Source organism: Heptranchias perlo, chromosome 8, assembly GCF_035084215.1.
Source record: "Heptranchias perlo isolate sHepPer1 chromosome 8, sHepPer1.hap1, whole genome shotgun sequence".
NCBI lineage: Eukaryota > Metazoa > Chordata > Chondrichthyes > Hexanchiformes > Hexanchidae > Heptranchias > Heptranchias perlo.
The window spans coordinates 25,197,054-25,220,172 of NC_090332.1; the positions used below are offsets into that span (position 1 = coordinate 25,197,054).

At 39.4% G+C, this 23,119-nt stretch overlaps 1 protein-coding gene across 5 annotated transcripts in view; it reads right to left on the bottom strand.

The window, feature by feature from the left end:
• mta3 (metastasis associated 1 family, member 3) overlaps positions 1-23,119 on the bottom strand; it is a 209,659-nt gene that overhangs the window by 126,610 nt on the left and 59,930 nt on the right. For all 5 annotated transcript variants that reach the window (XM_067988810.1, XM_067988808.1, XM_067988807.1 and 2 more), the window contains exons 5-6: positions 18,095-18,158; positions 10,868-10,985 (exon numbers count right to left, since the gene is read on the bottom strand). In XM_067988810.1, the coding sequence (XP_067844911.1) occupies positions 10,868-10,985; positions 18,095-18,158 (182 nt within the window). The remainder of the gene's footprint in view (positions 1-10,867; positions 10,986-18,094; positions 18,159-23,119) is intronic.

A 23,119-nucleotide genomic window follows, 5' to 3' on the forward strand; every position in this document is an offset into this window, starting at 1 on the left:
GATCGGCAGATTGGCAAGGTCTGGCATGCAGATTGGAGGATGTGGGATTTAGTAGTGAGCAACCTTTACTCAATGATTTAACATAACTCATCAGTGTGTAAACATAGGGATGGGACCTGCATCTGTGTTTTACTTGTGCGATGTCTGATCTCCATTCAGACTCGGTGCAGACAGCAGACTGTTATTTTTCGCAAATAACAGGTACAGGCTACCTTTAAGAGATTTTAAGAGACAGCCTGCCTTTAAGTGTTTTGGGCTCCCTCTGCTGGTGGAAAGTGCAAATTATATTGAATCCTCGTGTCAACGCCGATTTCCAACTGCAGGTAAGTCCTCAAGCCTGACGAAAGTCTCGTCCTGCCTCCTCAGGCGCCATTGGGCGCGGGGTAATAGTGGATCACGCTACCTATGCCCAATCATAGGCCTTATCAAATTTTTCCCCCTATAATTCCAGCAATGATCCCAGACTCTACATAAATCTAAATTGGTTTTGGAGTAGATTACTTGTCAAACTATAAAAGCATAAATGTCTCCTGTGAATTTATATTCTGCACTTTTGTCTTACTTTAACTTTTGAGTTTTATATGGTTATAAATAAAATATACAGCATACAATATAAGGTCAAGCTATTTCCAGGAATGTATTTGATATAACTAAGTTGAAGCAAAATCAATGCAATTAGATGCAGACAAAAATGTTCCAGAAACAGAAATGAAAAATGCTGGTAACACTCAGCAGGAGATCTGTGGAGAGAACAGATAAGTTAACGTTCCAGGTGTTGACCTTTCGTCAGAACTTATCTGTTCTGTCTACAGATGCTGCCTGACCTGTTCAATGTTTCCAGCATTTTCTGTTTTTTCAGATTTCTAGCATCTGAGGTTTTTTACTTTTTGTTTAAAACTATTACTGACCCCCAAGTATAACTGTGATATAAATATCAAATTCAAATCCACCAAATTATTTCTCATTCTCTACCATTTACAGAAATTCTAATTCAGGTACAGCACTTAAATATATAATGCAGGTCCAAGCATAAAATGTTCACCCCATTATACTTTTTCACTCAACAACAAACACCATCCAGCATATGTCAACTATCCTATGTAGCATAAGTTTATGTTGATCATTGTTGTTGGCGGGACCTTACTGTGCACAAAATGGCTGCTGTGTTCACCTACATAACAGTGATTGCACTTCAAGATGATTAATTGGATGTGAAGAACTTTAGACTATTACTGAGAAACATAAGGTATTATATAAATTGAAGTTCTCTTTTATTCACTAAACATTGTTTAACAAACTAATATGTATTTATTAGGATCTACATATACTGGTTTTAAACAAAAATTCCAATCTTTAACACTCTCAAAGAAAAAGCAATAGTCTACTGTCATTGGAACAGTTTATATTATTTACAATGAAACGGTAAGAGCTTCAAAATAAAGAAATAAATTAAAGATCAACAAACCTCAAATCAAAGCAGGAACAAACCTGTTATCAATGTCTTTTCACAAATAAATTCATTCAAGTCTATATTATAGCTATCAAAACAAAATATATACTTCCATTCAGTATACAATTGCCCACTCACCAGAGATGACTGACCATTTTTAGCGTCCAGTCTACTGATGGTGGTGGAGGTGAATTCAACAGTCATTTAGGATATTTATGTCAAACTTGAGTTGAAAATGGAGTTGCTAAATAATTGTCCATCTGTTCCAAATGCTATAATTGGGTTCTCAGTACAAAAATCTGAGCTCTGATATTATCTCAGGAATCTACGACTAAGCAGAGATTTTATCCTGAGAGCTGCATTTTTTTTTAAAAATGGTTGTAAACCAATTTTAAGATGGAATGCATTCTCTTGTCTTTCAACCTAAAATGGAGTCAGTCATCAACAAACTTAAACGGTTAAATTATGAGGGAAAGTTGCATAAACTTGGCATGTATTCATTTAAGTTTAGAGATGATCTAATTGAGGTGTTTAAATGATAATGGGAATCAATAAGTAGATACAGAGAAACTATTTTCTCTGGTGGGGAAATCCAGAACAAAGAGGGCACAATCTTAAAATTAGATCTAGGCCATTCAGAAGTGAAATCAGGAAGTGCTTTTTCACACAAAGGGCAGTGGAAATCTTGAACTTTCTTCCCCCAAAAGACTGTGGATGCTGGGCAATTGAAATTTTCAAGACTGAGTTCAATATGTTTTTGTTACGTAAGGGTATCAAGGGATATGGATCAAAGTCAGATAAATGGAGTTGAGGTACAGATCAGCTATGATCTAATAGAATAGCGAAACAAGCTCGAAGGGCTGAATGGCCTACTCCTGTTCCTATGTAACTGCCTGGCTAATACTTAGAAGTTTCTACTGATCTATTTGTAGATTATATAATGTACTTTAGATTGTTATGGACAGTTAATTTTATGCATTCAAGGTCTGCACTGGTTAAGTGACTTCTTAGCAGATGTTGCTTACCCAGCATTCAGCCATAAAGGTGTTAACCTAGATTTGATTCCAGACAATTTATAGGTACTTACTCCTTAACATTTTATGGATATTTCTTATAACATTGCATTTTACACAGAAAAATATTGAGAGTCTGTGCATTTGTCATGTCAAATATTATTGTTTTGATCATGAATGATTGACAGTCCCATCTTCAAAGGAATTCTGGCTATATAAGCTGGCCGAACCTTCAGCCACCTAGGTACCACACTGTGCAATTCACTCCGTGCTCTCAATCTTCCTCTCCTCCCTAAAACTCACCTCCTACAACAAGTTTTTGGTCACCCCCTCCTAATATTTCCTCCTTTGGCTCACTATCCTTTAGCCTCTGTGAAGTACTTTGGGATGTTTTTCTATATTAAAGGCACTATGTAAATGCAAGTTATTGGTTGAGAGAGGAATGCTGGCCACACTAGGACAACTCCTTGCTCTTCTTTGAGCAATGCCATAGGATCATTTACATCCACCTGAGCTGGCAGGCAGGGCCTTAGTTTCATGTCTCATCCAAAAGATAACACCTTCGACAATGCAGCACTCATTCAATATTGCACTGGTAATATTCAATCCTGTAATGGGACTTGAACCCACAACCCTGTGACTCAAATGAGAATGCTACCAACTGAACCAAGCTAACACTATCAAGAACTCAGCATTGGTGTTTATCTTCGGCATCACTATCTCTTTAAAATAATTGTGTACAAGTCAGTAATTCGGAAGTGACACTTCAATAAAGTTTGGCTCCTTGGAATCCAAGAAAACAATCCACAAGAATTTTTACTTTTACATTTAAGATGCTGACAAATAAGGTAAGCAGTTACTTTTTTTACAACCTGTTGTGGTAACTCTGAAGTTTTATTTAATCTTCTAAAACATATAGTTCAAATAAAAATATTTTTCAGCTAAATGATAAATTAACATATAAGCCATGGAAACAACTAACTCATTTTCTGTGTTTGAATGAGCAGAAAAGACAATAAACGCCTTTTAATCCATAGGCTGCGGGTAAATCTTCCCGAAGGGTAAAAAACTCTGGAATTTAAATTTTTCAGCTTGTATACCTTGCCAAAGTTATCAATACCAATTTGATATTTATGAGGTATCTTCTTGGGTTCTTTCACAATTCAATAAACTATGACAAATACCTGATGCTTTCTACACTAATCAATGTAATAAGAACATTAACAGAATACCTTGTATCAAGATCAATTCCAGGAATCATGAATAAAATAGCAGAAATAATCAAACTGCATCCCAAATTATTGAAGCATTTTAGATCTCTGGCACACAATTAATCTATTCATTAACATGTTATTACAACACTACACTGAGCTTTCTGTTACAAATAAAGCAAATCATTCTAAAACTGCTCACACTCACCACTTTTTTGTGAATAGTCTCTATCAGTATTTAGGCTACAATACAACAATGGCACAAACTGGCAACAGTGGCAAACAACACAACATGGAAATTAAATTATGGGATATGTATTCCAAGAATTGGCACAGTAAGTGAAGATAGATGATTACAGTGCAGTTGGAGAAAATAGATACAGGAGATTTTGGAACACTTAAAATGGGAGCAAGAGTATTTGGAGTAAATTGATTTGCACGTATAAATACAGCTCTCACCCATCATTTTTAATAATTGAAATTTCATGTAGAAAGGCCTATTTTAGATCAGAACCAGTGAAAACAATTAAAAGGGAAAAAAACTTGGTAATCATTTGTCCAATAGAGCCTATGTTTCAGGAAGAAAGCTTCCAAGACCACTTAGAAGTCACAACACATAACAATGGTTCAATTTATCAACACAGTTCATAGCTTAGTCATAGACAAAATACAATGAAAACATCAATAATGAATGGGATTGTTGGGCCTAATGTCCTTTTCCTGTAACTAAATGTTTTTAAATGTTCTGGTGATACCAGCAAAAGATTTTAGTTTCCTTTCAAATTAAATATTTTTCATGTAATAATATGCTTTAAAAAATAATTACAAGAATACAAACTTTTCAAGATGCTGAAAGAGAAATAGCAATCCCACTCCTAGTAGTTGCATAATTATCTAAAGCAACATGGGTATCAAATTGTGAACGCTGCAATTTTAAAATAATGGCATTTTGAAAGATTTTTTTGTTCATTCCAGATGTTCTAAATTATGTGTGTTTTATAGGAAATGAGCTCTTTTGTTGATGAGCTCCCATTTATAAACAGGGTATTAAACAGCGCAAGCTAAAGCCCTTTTGAGCCAGAAATAGCTGCTCAAACAGTTACTCCTAACATTTTCTAGCAGCTGGATTTTGTTTAAGCAACTTTATTGATTTTTTAGAAAAAAAATAAAAATGTAATTTACTGTGCAATGCAAGCATTTTTACTTCTTGTAGTTTAAAAAAAACTACAAGTAAAAATGTTCAACACAGAATGGAGTCCAGAACCTGTCTGATCATGTAACTTAAGTTTTAGTGATTTTAATTACACTTTATAGCTCCTTTAATTATTGATTTTGTAAAGGATGATCTACTATACATGGGACAATTATAACAATATACTGAACCATTTATGATTGAGTGACAAATCAGCTCACTTGTAGGACCATGGTTATTTTTCTTTACAATAGAATCAAAAACAAGCTAATCATTAGTGCCAGAGACATTTTACTCCTAAATTTCCAGGACTACTTCTGTTTTCACTGGGAACTAACTTGCAAAGTTTTGAGAATAGCTTAACTTTTTATGTGCACATTTCATTTTTTATAATATTAAATAGCTTTTGTTCATTAAATGTCAAAAAAGAGAACTAATGCCTTTTAGCAACAATTGTCACATGGTTGTGATCAGATCTCTCCATTCCCCAATATCAGAATTTTAAAGATTGTTCTTCAAAAGCATCAAGGTCACAAAATAGATAAAAGGTAAAGCCAATCGACCCATGTTAATTCATCCATCCAGAAACAGCTTCCAGTCCCCCAAGCAATCATAGTATCCAGCAATGTTTTTTAATGACTCCAGGGAGTTTTATCTCCATTACCTTACTTTGAAGTCCAAACCATTAGTGATCACTCTACGTGTGAAGAGCTTCCCTCTATCAGCCATATATTTGCATTACACCAGCTTGAACTTGTGCCTCCTGGTCCTACGTCACTGTTTAACTTGAAGTAGTGTCCCAAATTTTATTTTGCTATAGCATCATCATCTTATATATCTCCAGACGGTCTCCCCTCCGTTGCCTTCTTTCAAAGAAAAGCCCAGGTTTCTCTTTCCTCATAGCTGTCAGCTGACATTAGGGATCAGGTCTGTGGCTCTTCTCTGAACCTCTTCCAAAGCATAAATATATTGGTGGTCAGAAATGCGCATAAGTACTCAGGTATTATCTGACCAGGACACTGTACAGTTTAAGCAATTTTTCATCTTCCTTGTATTCTACCATTTTAGCAATATAGTTCAGCATTCTGTTTGCTTTTTTGACTGCTACTCTGCCCTGATTGGACATGTCCAGTGCCAAATCTACTGATACTAAATCAGTTTCAACTTCACCCTTAGCTATGTTAACACTATTCATCGGTGTCTGTATATTACCCATCTTTTCTTCTTATGCATGTTATACACTTGTTCATATTAATTCTAACCACAACTGTTCCACTGAATTACATATTTTATCTAACTCATTTGTATGTTCCTAACTTCTTTCTCAAATTCAACTGCCCCCTCGTCCCCCCATTTTCTAGCTCGGTATCATCTGTGAATTTCTCCAATTTTCCTTCTGGATCCAAGTTGTTAATGTAAATTAAGATCAGTAAGGGCCCCAACATTGATCCCTGGTGCACTCCCCCCACCCAACATTTCCTGCCTTTTATCCATTCTTTTTTAATCTGCTCCCACTAACCTTAAGCCCCCACTTTAAGCTTAAGAAACAGCCTTTCATGTAGAAACTTTTCAAAAGCTTTTTAGAAGTCTAGCCACACCAAATCATATGGCTTTGCATTGTCTACTTGTGAGGTCACTGCCCCAAAAAAGCCAAGGAGGTTGGTCAGTCAGGCTTTTCCCCTTCTGAATCCACATTGGTTGCTATTTATTAGATTATCATCATATATGCAGTCCTTTAGTTTACTCCTGATAGTCGACTCCACTATTTTACAAAATATTGATACGAGACTGATGAGTCTGTAGCTGCCAGAGTCTGTTATGGCACTTTCTTTGAAAAAGGATACTATGGTATTTATCCACTCCTTTATAATGAGGGTCAACACTTCAAAATGTCATTCTTAAAATCCCTCAGTAGCCTAGGATAAATATCCATTGCTATAGATTTATTTGTTTTGAACCTGTTTTAGCCAACTACCACCTCAATGTCATTTATGTGAAGCCATTAATTCTACTTATATTACCACCAATTATGCTGCTTATGTCTTCCCTAATAAATAGTTGGAAGAAGTAATCATTTGGCATATTAACTATTTAAAGTTTAAGATTCTCATCTTGGGATAAATTTTAACAATGAGGCGGAATCTCAGCCGGGGGGAGAGGCGGGGGTGGGGAGCGGTCATTAAGCGGGTGGGAAACTGTGAAAAAATGTTCCAGTGTGTTCTCGAGCAATCGCGACTCAGTTAAAGACCCTTAATTCTACTTCCGGGTTTCGCATCTCCAAGCTGCGCAGCGGGTGTACTGTACACCCGCATGACGTGATTTAAAGCCAACTATTTAAAGGGCTAATGCAACAGTAGATTTTGAAGGAGAAAGGAGTCAGTAGCATGAGTACAATGCCAGGTCTTCGGTATAGTGCAGGAAGCAATTTATTGACCTTACCACATCAGGAAAAGTGAGTACAGTTACTGATTCACCTACATCCTGTGGTGCACATCAACCCACCTCTCACTCTGCCTTGCCAAGCTTACTCCATCACATCACTCGTCATACCCACTTAAGTCTCATTATCAACTTACCTTACTTTCTGTGCACTTCCTCACCTCCCTATTTGTGAACCAATAACTCCGATACAACCCAATCCTGATGTAATGTCATAAATCTGTCTGATAGTCACCCTCTGATGCATCACTTTCATGGGCAGCCTCATCCAAAGCAATGCATCCATCGGGTGACCCCGTCACCCTCACTCACTCACACGTCTGTACTTTCTCCCCTTCTAGAAGAAACCGCAAAATGCACAGGAGAAGAGTAGGACTGGAGGGGGGACCACCAAAATAGTGGCCCTGACAGAGGTGGAGGAGGCGGCATTGGAACTAAGCCGGACGCAGGAATGCCTGGCTGTTGGAGATGACAAGACTGGCACCCTGCAAACATCTGGTAACAGAACTTCAACATCCCTGATGCAACATGAATTGATGTTATCAATGACTGACTTCTTGCACACCTCAGGATGCTCATCGCAACATCACTTCAGCAATGATTCTTAATATTGCTGTATGTTCTCCTCCAGGGCCTTCAAAGAATGCTGAACAGGCCGACAATATGGGCGAGCGCAATTCCTCAGAGGAGCTCCATTCCTCTGAGGGCACACCGTCACATAACGAGCCATGCACCATCGCAGATACACCTCGATGGGTACTAATAGAGAGTTAGTTGGGTCGTCACCTGGTGAGTCACTACACACAAAAGTGAGCACAAGCAGACACTGGTGGCAGGGGCAGCTGTGGAGAGTCCGTGTTGGTGGAAGCACTCCTCTCTAAGCTCTGCTCAGCTGGTCACAGATGCTGAACCCTGGGGCCATCCTTGAAAAGGAGAATGATTGAGGTACATATGTACCTTTGTGATGTACTGGAAGACTTGCCACGCTCAATCTCCACATTAGCGGAGAGGATGGAGGAGTGCACCTCCAGCATTAGTGGACTAATGGCGCAGGTAAGTGCGGGAATGTCTGCAATGGAGAGAATGGCAGTCTCCACGGTGCTTCAAGCACGACTCACAAATGAGTCCATTCAGGCCCTGACAACGGCCATGTGGACTCGGATGAACAACATTCTGCCGCCTTAAACAGGCAGATACATTAGCAGTGGCCTTATAAGGCATCACACATGTCCTCCAAGCTGTTGTCGAACAGAGTGGTAAGAGTGATGTGGCCCTGGCCCAGGAGAGGGATGATGGCGAAAGGGGACATGGAAGTGTGGACTCCACTCAAAGCATTCCAATGTCTCAGAGCACGAGACCTCGTCCACCTGTAACCCTCTCTGTTCAGCGATGTTGTGCAGGACGCAACACACGACTATTATTCTATACACCCTTTCCGGTGAGTACTGAAGGGCTCCCCCAGATCGATCCAGGCACCTGAAGTGCATCTTGAGCATTCCAATGGCTTGTTCAATGACAGACCTGGTGGTGATGTGATTGTCACTGTATCGATACTGTGCTGGTGGGATTTCTCAGAGGTGTCGTGAGCCATGTCTGCAGGGAGTACCCCTAGTCTCCAAGGAGCCACGCCTTAAGTCAGTCTAGTGCGTGGAAGAGGACCGGGATGTTGGATTCGCGCAAAATGAAGGAATCATGGCAGCTGCCAGGAACTTTGGCACACACCTGCAGAAATCTCCCCCACTGGTCACAAACCAGCTGCGCATTGATGGAGGATTGTCCCTCTCGGTTGATGAACAGTCCTGGCTCATGTGCAGGTAATCGGATTGCTACGTGTGCGCAATTAATTACGCCCTGCACCCATGGGAAGCCAGCCAGAGAGCGGAAACCCACTGCCCTCTCAGTCTGGCTGATGTTGTCGATGGGGAAGTTGACGTAGTGGGATGCCCTGGCACACAAGCCATCTGTGACCTGTCATAAACACTTATGTGCAGACGACGGAGAGATCCTGGTGATGTCACCGGTGGCGCCCTGGAAGGATCCGGAGGCAAAGAAATTGAGGGCGGTGGTGACCTTAACTGCAACGGGCAATGCATGGCCACCAGGCCCAGCCTAGAGCAGCTCTGCATGAAGGAGCTTGCAGATGTCTGCGACCACCTGGAGACTCAATCTGAGCCTTCGTAGGCACTGCTCCTCAGAGAGGTCCAAGAAGCTCAGCTTCTGTCTGTAAAGTCTCTCGCGTGGGTAGTACCTCTTGCAACCTCAGCCCCTCCGTTGGTCCCCTCTCTGCTCTTCTGCAGGTCCTTGTGGCACAACAGAACAGTTACCATCATCAAGTCAAGTTGTGAACTGTCTTGGCTGACCCACTGAGTCATGAAGCACGCTTTAAGTTCATGAAATCAAATTTAACTATTTAAGCAATCCCAATTTATATTTAGCTGGTTCAAGTCCCCCATTAAAATAACCATTTCTCTTTTCATATACCCTTTTTATCCCTTCATAAATTAAAAAAAATGTGCTTATCATCATGACCTGGTGGTCTGTCTTTTTCACATGAAAAATGCCCACATTTTCACCTCCCACTGGATCAACTTCTTTAACTTCCTAGGTATCCAAGACATATATGGTAAAACCATCAAACTTTCCTCTCTTCCCCATATTTCCTGAATATTCTATACCCATCCATGTTGTTTTTATTATATAATCTTAAAAAAAAATCACTTTAGTTACTTTCAAAAGAATTGTACATTTTCCATCACAAATATCTGTAAACAAAAATGTGAATAAAGGTGGTAAGAAATCTGTAACTGCACAATGGAGGGACAATTATTTTTCTAATTTAAAATAACAGTAGCAGACTGGAAAGTAACATTGTGTTACGTTTGGAGAGGAGGAAGAGAGAGATGTGTTGAGGTTGCTATATCAGGATTCCAGATTGGGATGGAGAAATGAGGATGTTCAATTGCACCATCCAAGCTTGCCCAGCCAAGAAAGTGTGAAGGTGACTTACTTGCTCTCGTACTTCTTTCAATGCAGAACTGTAACTGGAGCTAAGAATTACAACAACTTTTCCCTTTTTTCCCTTCCTGTGGAGAAATGTCTGGCATTTGCTCAGTGCCACTCAAGCAACTAGGCACTTGGCATATGGGGAAATTGCAGATACAAACCCATTTCATACCAATGGGGCAGAGCAAATTGTTATACCAAATCATTAAATCTCTTTCAAGTGCTATTTACAAAAATAATGTCCACACTTTTCTAATTATCAGTATTAAATTATAATAATTATATTTATAACAAACTAAAATGTTGGTGCTATTTTACAACAGCAATCTTCTTTAAACATTAAAATGTTACTGAAATTCTTAAAATTAAAACTGGTTATATGATAAAACTGGTCTTTAGGTTTATGAGCTGTGTGAACAAAATGCCATTTCCTCTTGAAGACATTGCTTCATGTGGTACAATAATAAAGCTGGTCTTTAGGTTTATGAGCTGTGCAAATACAATGCCATTTCCTCTTGAAGACATTGCTTCATGTGGTACAAAGAAGCAACATTCTTACCTTCATTCAGCATGTCTGAAATATCTGCTTGGTATCGAGTCCCTACTCGTATTTCTCCTTTGTCTGCTAGGAGTGTTTTCTGTGAGGGATCATACACCAAGGAGTAGAAAAAACCATCCTACACAACAGAAAATAAGTATTTTAAAACAACTGTATGAAAATTGCTAGCCGAACATGTAAAGGAACACAATAAAATCATAAAATGGTCAACTAGGTTATATTAAATTTCACTTCCCACAGAATAGCAGAGGATGCACACTATAAAGCTGCATTGTTGCCCTAAATTTGCTTTGTCATTCACAAATATCTACACCCTCACAATAAGCAATGGATAACATAAGTTGAAATCAAATTCTAGAGCCTCAGAATGCAGAGTCCTTGGGTTATCCTTTTTACACTTCCATCTGTCACACTGACATTTTACGTATATTCATTGCATACAGCCACGTATCAGATGATGGACATGCATGAAGAACTGGCAGTCAGAATATATAATGGGCCAAAGTAAAAGAACTAATACTGCAGTTGGAGTGAATATGAATGGCAGAAAGATACTACCTCAAAGCTGCCACTCAACTGTGGAATCCCTGCTATAGGGATTTGTTAATGTAGGACTGAACCATGCACAATATTAATAGAATCTATGGTTTCCATTCCCCTTGAGGGACTTCTAAAGTTTAGCCCCAAAAATGGATTCAGCCCAGTGATTTTCAAATGTTGTGTGTGGAATCCCCTAAAAATATCATACTGTCATAGACCCCTGTCCAAACTTCCATAAGATAGTATTAGCTAGTAGAGGAAACCAGTGGTATAATTGCAGAAAATATTTTTATTAGTATATCACAACATAAATAGTAGGTCAATAAATACAGAAATATGTTGAGATGGACAGAAATCTGATACCCTCAGGACTCTCTGGGACACCATCAAATCCAGGATCCCAAGTTGAAAATCTATGGTTTAGACTCTGTTGATGAACATAACTGTATTGTGTAGTAATGCATACTAATTTTCAATGCCCGAGTTCCTACTCCTCCACATGCTAAGTCGAGTTGAGATGTTTGCCCCTTCCTCCCACTTCATTGGCAGGTTCCACATATACAACAGCAGGGAACAGATTCCCAACCCCAGCCTGGAGCACCAATCATTCCTGTGATCAGAAACAATCAATGACTCTGGCAACACCACGATTCCACATCAGAATTTGCTGATCTAGCCCTAGGCATCATCTGAAGCAAGGGAGGATACCAGGATAAAGGTGTTTACCCCAAGATGGTTACCAGCACAAAGTGTCTAGGCAATATATTCAGTACCCAAAAAAAAGTACAAGTCAACTACTTTCTCAGAAGTCCCTTCTCTTAAGGAAGTTGTAGACAGACTGACAGCCACCCAATAATAAATTAGAAATGGTCTTAGGAGCTCCTTGAGTGTCAGGAAACCAACTGAGTCCCCAAGTAGTTAGGGTGGGCTTCAGGATGAGATATGCATGACTTCCTAATCCTCACTGAAAGACTCCTAGAAACAGGCTTCTTTGCATGCTGGAACAGTAGGGTGCTGAGGTGTGAGAAATTAAGACACCAAAGACAAAACCTTTATACACCTGGACTTCGGTGTAGGAAGACTTCTGCACAGAAACACACTCATGAATTAGAGCCAAGAAACCTGGACTAACTGCCAGACAAAGTTCAGCAAGAAGGGTGTAGGCTACAACAGAGCCTCTCCATGGTGGGTGATCACGCAGATCTAAATCATTATGGCTTTGGCTCAGTGGTTAAACTCCTGCTACTGAGTCAGAAGAATGTGGATTCAAGTACAAGCATGTGGACTGGAGCACATAATTTAGGCTGACACTTCAGTACAGGGAGTACTACACTGTCGGGGGTGCTATCTTTCCGATGAGATGTTTAACTGAGGTCCTATCCAGCACCTCTCAGGTAGATGTAAAAGATCCCATGGCACCAAAGAAAAGCAGTGGAGTTCTCCCAGTGGCCAACATTTATCCCTCAAATATCACCACTAAAATGGATTATCTGGTCATTTATCTCATTGCTATTTGTGGGATCTTGCTGTGCATAAATTTGCTGCACAGTTCTTTACATTGCAATGGTGACTACATTTCAAAAAGTACTTCATTGGGACGTCCTGAGGTTATGAAAGTTGCTATATAAATGAAAATTATTTTCTTTCTTTCCACCACTTTGGGAAGCACAGTGACTGATAGAGCTGTTAAAAGTGCAGGAAATTTGAATCTATTGCTGTTTGAAGGGAGGTATACTCCCGTCAATGAAAGAAGTAAAAAAGGTCACTAACAAAGAAAGAGGAAAATGTGTGCGTTGAAAATGTTGACCCTCATCTTCGATACAGGGTCACAGATTGTTTTCCAATTTGTTTTGGCTGTAAAGTGGGGAAGGAGTCAACTTTTACATAGGCCACCTTATACAAGAGTATGCTTGGTAGCTTCCAATGCTTCCAATGTATAGGTTGGCCAGCAAGTTGTTGTACTGCTATGCATTTTGCCTATGATGGAAAATTACAGAGCATTTGTACCAGTGTGACCTTTGCTGTTACGAGATGCTTGAGTGTCGGCATTGTTAAAATAAGTTATGTCTGTGTATGTGCCCCTGTTAAGACAATGCACACAAGTCTCTGTGGCTATTGTAGAGCAAGGCCAGGTCACGAATGTAGTAAACAAGTTAGGTATAAATATAGGCAGCACAGCTGTCGTCTGTTAGAACATACCTAGGTAGAAGGGAGCTCTGAAGCCACTGTATTTCTGTTCTCCAGATTGGGCAACTATATTTGTCTGTATCTTTGCAGTTCTGTTAATAAAATTATACTAAATTGTTGTTGTGATCTTGATTATCTGGTGTCCAAAACCATAAGTCTCCATCTTTAGAGTCACGAATAACTTATGTCTTCAGTCTCTGCCTATTCTTGAACCACAGTCTAGCCTGGCAAGCTTCATTAGCTATCAACCAAAGGTGCACTTTCTGGGTTACATATACAAACATTAAGCCAAAGCTTTCCTAATTTCTGAAACAGAGGAAGAAACTCATCCAACAGCACACTAGTGTATAGACAACTCGTTATAAATCCGTAACAAAGCCAAATAGGTGAACAGTGGTTACATATTTATTAAGTATTTCCATGACAAATTTAAAAAAAATCAAAAATAACATTAGACCAGCAGTAGTTAGACAGCTTTTCTCTAAGCAATGTTATCAGTCCAATAATCTATCTCCATCTCCTGCAACTTGACCAACCCTGCCCTTACAAAGAGATAAGCAATTCCTTCCCCCCTCCCACAATACTACTCCAACTTTGTTGTGGGCAAAAGTTTCAAAATTAAGGATTTAGCACAACTAAACTTCCATCTTTCATAAATTCTTTTTTAAAAGACCATAATAAAGCAACACACTGAAACCAAGGCCTGACTCTTCCAAATATCAAAAAAGGACTATAACTAAGAAAGTTAAAGGCATGGGAGAAATCAGTGAATTGGTAAAAATATAAAAGTGTAATGGTACTATAACAGTAAAGAAATGTCCATTTCCTTGCATAAGCAAATTTCTTTTGTAAATTAGATTTTAGTAAATGAAAACATGTGATGAAGTTCTGTGTTCTCAGTCTCTTCAAAATGGTGTTGCTGTGCATAAATTTGCTGCACAGCAACACCATGACTCATTAGGGGAAAAAAATCTCTCGATTAAAAATTTAATTTCAGTTAATCTTGATTTTAATCGCATATTTAATTGATACAATTACTGCATCCAAATTTTTTTTATTGCTGATGCTATTATTACTACATGGAATTATATAGAAATACTCAAACTGAACTATTTATTGTGAAGATTACTTCTGTGATACTGGAACTCAGTTTGACAGTAGATACAAGTAACCGTCTTTCTATCCAATGAACCGTCAAAAAAGAAATAAACTTCCCATTCACAAGACCTTCACTTTTAGTGTTTCCCTCCATAATGCTTCAGTTTAGAGTTACCTTTTTTCTCTTTCAATTGCTTCCTGTTGAATATTAGTCCACATTAAGCACAACTCATTTTTTTTATTTGCTTGACAGCCCTATTTTTTACTTTTATTTTGAGCTCTCTTCCCTTTTTTAAGGATAGCTTTATGCCCTGCTGTGCCCCATCCTGCCTCTATGCCCCAAACAACCCAACCTGGCTTCTTTCTGCCTGACCACCCAACCCGGAACGGCACTCCCCCAGCCACCCAACATCAAGTGGCGAGCCCTATTTTGCTCCCTGACTGACAGTCTCCTTTTTTTTTCCTTTATCACCTGTTCTTACACTTCCATCCGCTAGTAGATGGCTGGGAAGTATCTTTTTGGAGGTGTATAAAGAAGCACCTCTCCCAAAGTACTTATTCCAATTTTACATTAGGCAACTAAAAATGTTAACATTTCAATTTTGTCCAATTTTGTCACAAGGGCAGGCACTTTAGGATTCATTGTCAGGTAAACTGAAATAATTTTATATTTTTAATTTGAAAACCCAAGGGAAGGTTAGATGGTGTTTAAAAACAAGGTTTTGAACATCAGAGCTCCTTTTTCTGAAACCCAGTATTATCTCCGTATCTTCCGCAATTAAAGCGTTAAAAACATTAATTGCCAAAATAATTCATGTGTTAACCGCAGAAGTTAATTGCGATTAATTGACAGCCCAAACACAAATATACATTGTAAAGTAAAAGAAAAAAACTGCAGTTAGATCAGATGACCTCCGTGCAAAAGTGAAGGTTCCTTATGTTCTATTAAAAAGTGCCATTAAAATCAGCTGAAGTATTTTTAAATTATTCCAATGATAAATTACTATTAAAATGTGAAAAGATACCTCAGTATAAATCCCACCTACTTCTTGTGAAGCAAAACACTGGAAGTGAATCGCTGCATCTTTTTGGGGATGTATGAGGAAGCACCTCTCCCAGAGTACGTATTCCAATTTTACATTAGGCAACTAAAAATGTTAACATTTCAATTTCATCCAATTTTACCACAACCAGAAGTGAATTCTTTACTCTTTAAAATAGATAAAAATATACAACCTGCTGCAATTGTTTCGATTTTGATTCTATAAGAGCTAATTTTCCCTACTGATTGAATGAAGAAAAAATGAGGATGAAATTGAGTGAAAATGAATAAAAAAGTATTACAAAAAATATTTTCAAAAGCTATTACTGGATTTTGAAGAAAGAAACAAAGAGAGAGGGTAAATGGGTGTTGTTTAAATTGGAGACGGTTTGGGAATGGTAGGACAGTGCTGGGATCAATTTGTTCTGAGTATATTTTGATGTGGGCATAGGAAGCATAACCTCAAAATTTTCTGATCACACAAAAATAGGGGGTTTGGAAAACAGCAAGAAGGACTATTAAAGACATCAGAAGAATGTAGATTAGTGGAATGAACAGACAGGTGGCAGCTGCAATTTAATGTGGAGAAGTGTGAGGTAATATATTTTGGGGGGAAAAAACAAGGAATAGGAGTATACAATCATAGGGACATAGGAGCAGAGTAGGCCATTTAGCCCCTTGAGCCCGTTCCACCATTCAATGAGATCATGGCTGATCTGTGACCTAACTCCATATACCCGCCTTAACCAAAGATATTAAGGGAAATGGGGCTAACAAAAATCTATCAGTCTCAGATTTAAAATTAACAACTGAGGTAGCATCAACTGTCGTTTGTGGAAGACAGTTCCAAACTTCTACCACCCTTTGCGTGTAGAAGTGTTTCCTAACTTCACTCCTGAAAGTCCTGCTCTAATTTTTAAGCTACGTCCCCTAGCCCTTGACTCCCCAACCAGCGGAAATAGTTTCTTTTCATCTATCCTATCAGTTCCACTCAGTGGAAAGACATTGAAGGGTATGGATGAACAGAGATACCTAAGGGTTAAGATACATAATTCTCTGAAGAAGGTAAAGAATGTTATAAAAAGTGGCAATAGCATTTTGGATTTTATAAATGGGGGCACAGGATACAAAAGTGGAGAAGTCATGGTAAATTTGTACACACATTCGTTAGGCCACAGTTAAGAGTACTGTTCTTAGTTTTGGGCATCCCATTGTAGAAAGTACATTAAAACGATAGAGGCCGTACAGCACAGATTCACTAAATGATACCAATGATGAGAAACTATAGTTACAAGGAGAAACTTGAGATACTGGGGCTATTTATACTTGAGCAGAAATGGTTACGAGGTGGATTAATAGAAGTTTTTTTTTAAATTATGAAGGTTTTGATTGTATGAATAGGAGAAGACCATTTCCTTTGATTATAGAGTCTGTTATGAGGGCTCATCAATTTAAAATTGTCACTAAAACCATGAGAAGAGGTTAGGATAAATTTCTTTACACAGAATGTTGTTGGAGCACGGAATGCTTTGCCTTAGGAAGTGGTTGAGGCAAAGATCGCTGCATTAAGGGAAAATTGGATAAATATTTGAAGCAAAGGAAGATGGAGCTTTGGAGAGAGCACAACGCAATGGGATTAGTATTGGATTGCTCTAACAGCCGGCACGAACATGATGGACCGGATGACTTCCTTCTGTGCTGTAAATGTCTACTGTTCTAAAGAAATACTCCAGGGATCCGCTGTGGGTTTTGAAATTCATATCTCTGCAATTATTTTAGGTGAAATCAGCAACCCCTCATCCGGCTCTAGATAGATAAACACTAATATTCCACTGCCCATGTCATTCTGCAAAAATTTGTAGGTCTCTAATCATAGCATTACTAACTATAACATCAAGTTATAGTCCAGCAATTTTATTTTAAATTCACAAGCTTTCGGAGGCTTCCTCCTTCCTCAGGTGAACGTTTGTTGGAACATTTCCAACAAACGTTCACCTGAGGAAGGAGGAAGCCTCCGAAAGCTTGTGAATTTAAAATAAAATTGCTGGACTATAACTTGGTGTTGTAAAATTGTTCACAATTGTCAACCCCAGTCCATCACCGGCATCTCCACATCATAACTATAACATGACTAACTAGAACATGGCACATCACAAAGGGACAAACATCAGTACCATCTAAATCATGAACACACAAACATTTCAATTTTTCAGGTACAGCAATATCACTTTTTACATGCAAAAGACACCAAAGATGGCTGCTGGAGTATGGATTTCCCACACCCACAAAAGATTCCTGGAAGATATTTTTGAGCAAACGTCAGTCATAACAATATCAACAAACGTTGGTCTATACTTTACCTCTTTTTCCAAATAGCAGGCCACTGACTCTGTTTCGTTCAAAAGTGAAACACCACATTTGCCCCTAAGGGGAAAAATACATTCAGTTCAGCAAAACTCCAAATAAAGCCATGAATTGTTTTCAATAAAAAAAATATAATCTAAAACAAAGTACATGCACTTATAGTTCTTTGATCTGGCTGCCATTCTTGTCGCCCAGGTTGTCTGCTTTCTCCAGTGCTGCTATTGCCTCCTTTAGCAGCAGGTTTTATAAAACCTGTTGCTGCACCAGGTCTCTGTCTCTTTTGCACAGCCTGTACGCCTCTACCCATTTACATTAGCTGACCTTACAATTTACACTACTACCTGAAGATGGGTAAAAGGCTTACTCCACCTCAGTTCCAATGGCACTACTGGAATTTCAGATCCACATTATTTAGGGTTACTTAATGTAAGACACTCAACACAAGCAAAATACACCATTACATACTAAATTCTCAACGTACAAGATAAATCCCAATATTTTCCTGCATTAACTGTGAACATGGTAGCCAAGATTTTCCAGCTAATTTGAATTTCCAATCTTAACAGGAGCTCGAGTCTGAGTGACACATTAATCATTCCAACAATGTGAAAATGCCAAGCTTTGAATTCAGGGATATAACGAGTTTTAACCCCTTGTGAACGGCTGCAACATTACCAGTGCCCTACCAATTCCACATGTCCCATTGAAGTTCTCAGTGATTACAAAATGTCAACTAGAAAACACTGTTTTTGGTCAGCCTTTCTCCTTTGGGCTCACCCCTCTTCTTATCTTCATCCATCATTGTCATCATCAGAGATATGGCTTTCCTGACAGTACTCTAAGATGTTTAATTAACTGTTATTTTTCTTCCATGAGCTCCTAATTAGCGTCCAATATTCTTTCCCTTTCTTTCATCTTGCCTGGAAGGCACAGAATCATAATGCGGTACACTTTCATAGGTTCCAGTAGCCATACATCAATCGAGCAATTATCCTTCATGTGTGACCCAAGGAGTGAGTATTATCAGGCTGTTCAACAATGAGGCCATCACAATGAGCCTAATCTGTCCTCACCCACATATGTACTCTTTCCAGCAATAGTCACTGGGCGCAGGTAGCATGAGGTGCTATTACCCCACGCTCAATGGCCCCTGCGCAGGCAGGATGCAAGTTTCAGCCCACCCAAGGACTTACCTGCAATCAGCGTTCCATTCCAGGACTTGCACGTGGAATCAATGCAATTTGTACTTTCCACCACCAGAGGGAGCTCAATCTCTTAAAGGGAGGATGTTTCTTAGAAATCTCAAAGGTAACTGGTACCTGTTATTTGCTGAAAATAACAGTCTACTGTCTGCACGGAGTCTGAATGGAGATCAGGCATCGCACGCGTAAATCACAGATGCAAGTCCATCCCTATGTTTACACACTGATGAGTTATGTTAAAACAATGAATAAAGGTTACACACCACTAAATCCCACATCCTCCAATCTGCACGCCAGATCTTACCAATCTGCCGATCTGAGTTGGTACCAGGCCTGCGAGGGTGCATGCACCAAGGTTCTCTGCTGATGCAGTAGAGACCTTGGTGCAAGAGGTGGAAAGAAGGAGGGACATCCTATAACCGCAGGCGGGGGAGGGGGTCAGGGGGGCAAGAGGCCCTTCAGACATATATCCAAAAGGCAGTGGGAGGCAGCGGGGAACAAAGTCAATGCCAGGCACACAGCATCATGAACATGGATGCAGTGCAGGAAGAAGTTCAATGCTTTGACATGTGCAGTCAAGGTGAGTGAGGTCAACTGTCAAGTGGTGTCCCCTACCAATTGCATCACGCACTACCAACAACTCTTCCAACCAGATGTTCCTCTCACCCTTACACAGTACCACTGTTTCAAGCCGCCCACCCACAACTCACAGGCCACACACACTGGCAGCTATTCAATCATGACAAGCACATCACCCAGACACACGTCCCGCTTTTATGCAGGAGAAGGTGGTGCATATCAAAAGGCAGCAAATGGCAGTGGCATTTAGTCCGTCGAGCCTGTTCCGCCATTCAATGAGATCATGGTGGACCTGTGACCTAACTCAATATATCCGCCTTAACCCCATAGCCCATAATACCCTTGGTTCACAGAAATCTATCAATCTCAGATTTAACTTTCATAAGTGAGCTAGCATCAACTGCCGTCTGCAGAAGAGCATTTGAAACGTCTCCCACCCTTTGCGTGTAGAAGCATTTCCTAACTTCACTCCTGTACGTCCTGGCTCTAAATGTTAGGCTGTGTCCCCGCATCCTAGTATTCAAGTGTAGCAGACCTCCAAAAACAGTTACAAATGTCTCGGCAGCCAGAAGCAATAATCCAGCCACTAACCTGTAAATCCTGCATGGTCCCTTTAAATTGCACCGGTGGGGGGGTCCTCCAGGCACTCTAAGACATGCTCAGATGGTCGGGGTTAAGACTGTGCGTTGATTTGAGTGTTAAGTCCCAAAATGGTGAGTATTACTTTAAATCAGCTTTGCACACTGATTGAAGCCATTTTCTCCCTACTTTACATGATTCCAGTGTTCGTTAACTGCAGCTGCGCTAATTCCTATACCAAGATGGCATCTGGCGCACGTCACACTGGAAATGTGCGTGCGCATCCAAGACGCCATTTTGGATGTCCAAGAAGCTGTGTAGCACCGAAACAACGGATGCTACATGGCCCAATTTAGCGCCCATTATCTGGTCATTTATCTCATTGTTGTTTGCGGGACCTTGTCGTGTAGAAATTGGCTGCCATGTTTCTGTACATTACAACAGTGACTACAACTCAAGTGGTTATAAAATGCTTTGGGACGCCCTGCGGTCATGAAAGGCGCTAAATTGTTTCTTATAGTTTCATGCCACACTGAGCCATCAGGAACACTATCTTTACAATATACCTATTTACCATTAAAATTGGTATGTCCTATCAACCTTAAATATTCTTTAGAGATTTCCATATCAATTGTGTCCCCACTCCTGTTAAATTTGAAGTTGCTTGTGATGGCTGTAGGTGGTGGTGTAATAGAGTTTTTCCCATTAGAGCACTTATCCGGTTGTCACATTTTTCAACCACAAAAGCCTGTGACTGTGCAATTCCCTATTAAAAAGCTTGGGTTGTGTCTGCCTGCAGTACCAAACTCTATCCAATAGGTGACACTGTAGAAGACAGTATTATTTTTCTTGGCTCTGAATCGCTGCCATGATGGATCTCTGCTGTGCGAGGTAAGTAGCCAGGTTTTAATTGCTCTTATTTGTATATGTTTTAAAATTTTAATGTATACAGCTATTAACTTATGGGTGTGATTTTATTTATTTATGGTTTGTGTGTCGCAGTACCCCACTCTGAGGTTCATTTATCCACTATGCCATCAGGGAGCTCAAAACTTCATATTCTAACCAGTAGTCTTTACTATGTTCATTTGGTCAAACTTTTCTCCTAGAAGTTTAATTTAATAAAATTTCCCAAGACATTTCACATACAGCAAACACAGAGGAGCAGTAGGAGAGATGATCGGACACATGGTCAAAAAGTTAGGTTTGCAGAAACTTTTAAAGCCAGGGAGAGGAATAACAGGTGAAGAGCTTTAGGTTGGGAACTACAGAGAGCAGGACCAAGACACTAAAGAGTAGCAGCAAGAGGGGATGCACAGGAAGCCAGAGTCAGGCTAGGATAGTCTCAATGTTGGGGGCATGGTTGAAGCAGTTAGTGATAAGTGAATGGGGGGGGGGGAGCAATAAAACCAACAAATTTTTATTTAAGATTGTGCTTATAGTGTTTATTTTAATTGTATATATTACAGTAATGAAGTAACTCAATGTTGAGCAGCTTTGTTCCTGTATTGAAGTTTTCAGCATTATACTGCATGAACTGAAACCTTACAAAACAGATGGGCTAAAACTTGTAGATAAGCAGATCTTGAAGCATGAGAATAAAAAGTAAGTAAATTTAGGCAAAGAAATAAAGGATTAACCAATCTACCATATAATGAGTAAAATTAATATTCCTATTTAATTGTGAAAGTAGGGGGCTCATCTTATATAGAAGTATGGATCAAAGCCGTGGTAGGGACTCACTCCACATCCACTCCAAATGCAGTACGTCACTTGCAGTTCCAGTGAGCAAGTACAGCACGGGAACTGAAAACAAATACAAGGCAAGCACAGCCACAACATTGCAATGCATTGAACAAATTTTCTCTTCCCATTTATCCATATACATTTAATCTTATATAAAAGGTGTCTAATGGCTGCTTCATCCACAGCTGATTTATGTCTTTTGGCAGAGGTTAAACTCTACTTTCAGCAGGTAAATTAACTGTGCTCATTGAGTCAGAAAACAGAAACGTTGAATAAGGGAGCAGGAGTCAACAAACATTGCGCTCAACAAACTATTAATTTGCACATACAGTAAATATCTTATGTGCAAGGACACCACCATATTTGTTTACTGTGCCCAAACATTGCAACTCCTGACAAATCTTTAAAACAAAATCCATAATAACTATAAGTTTGGTATATATATTTTTTGAGATTAGAAGTTTTCAATGTGAAGTCCTCAGTTCACACCTTACTCTATAGGGATCTGAACCAAACAAAAGTACTCAATCAAAATGAGCTACAGCATGTGATGCAATGAGTCAATGTGCCTCAACTCAATGGAACAGAAGACTGTGGACACAGATTCTTTCATACTAAAATAAAGATCATCTCCTAAATTTCAAACACTAACATCAATTTGTATTTGGAAATCCTGGAAGTAAAACTACAAAATCTGACAGCAATTTTCAACTTATTTTCTACTGCATATTAAAAGAGTAGGAAGCCTAAGAGTGTGGTGTAGCAGACCAGGCGCTGAAGAAGGAGGGCCAATGTAGTGTTGACCCTCATCTTATTTGCAGATCAGAGATTCCTTTCCGGTGTTTGGGTTGGAGAGTAGGGGAGGGCTCAATTTATAAATAGGTTGCCTTATCTGCGGGTATATACTATAGCAAA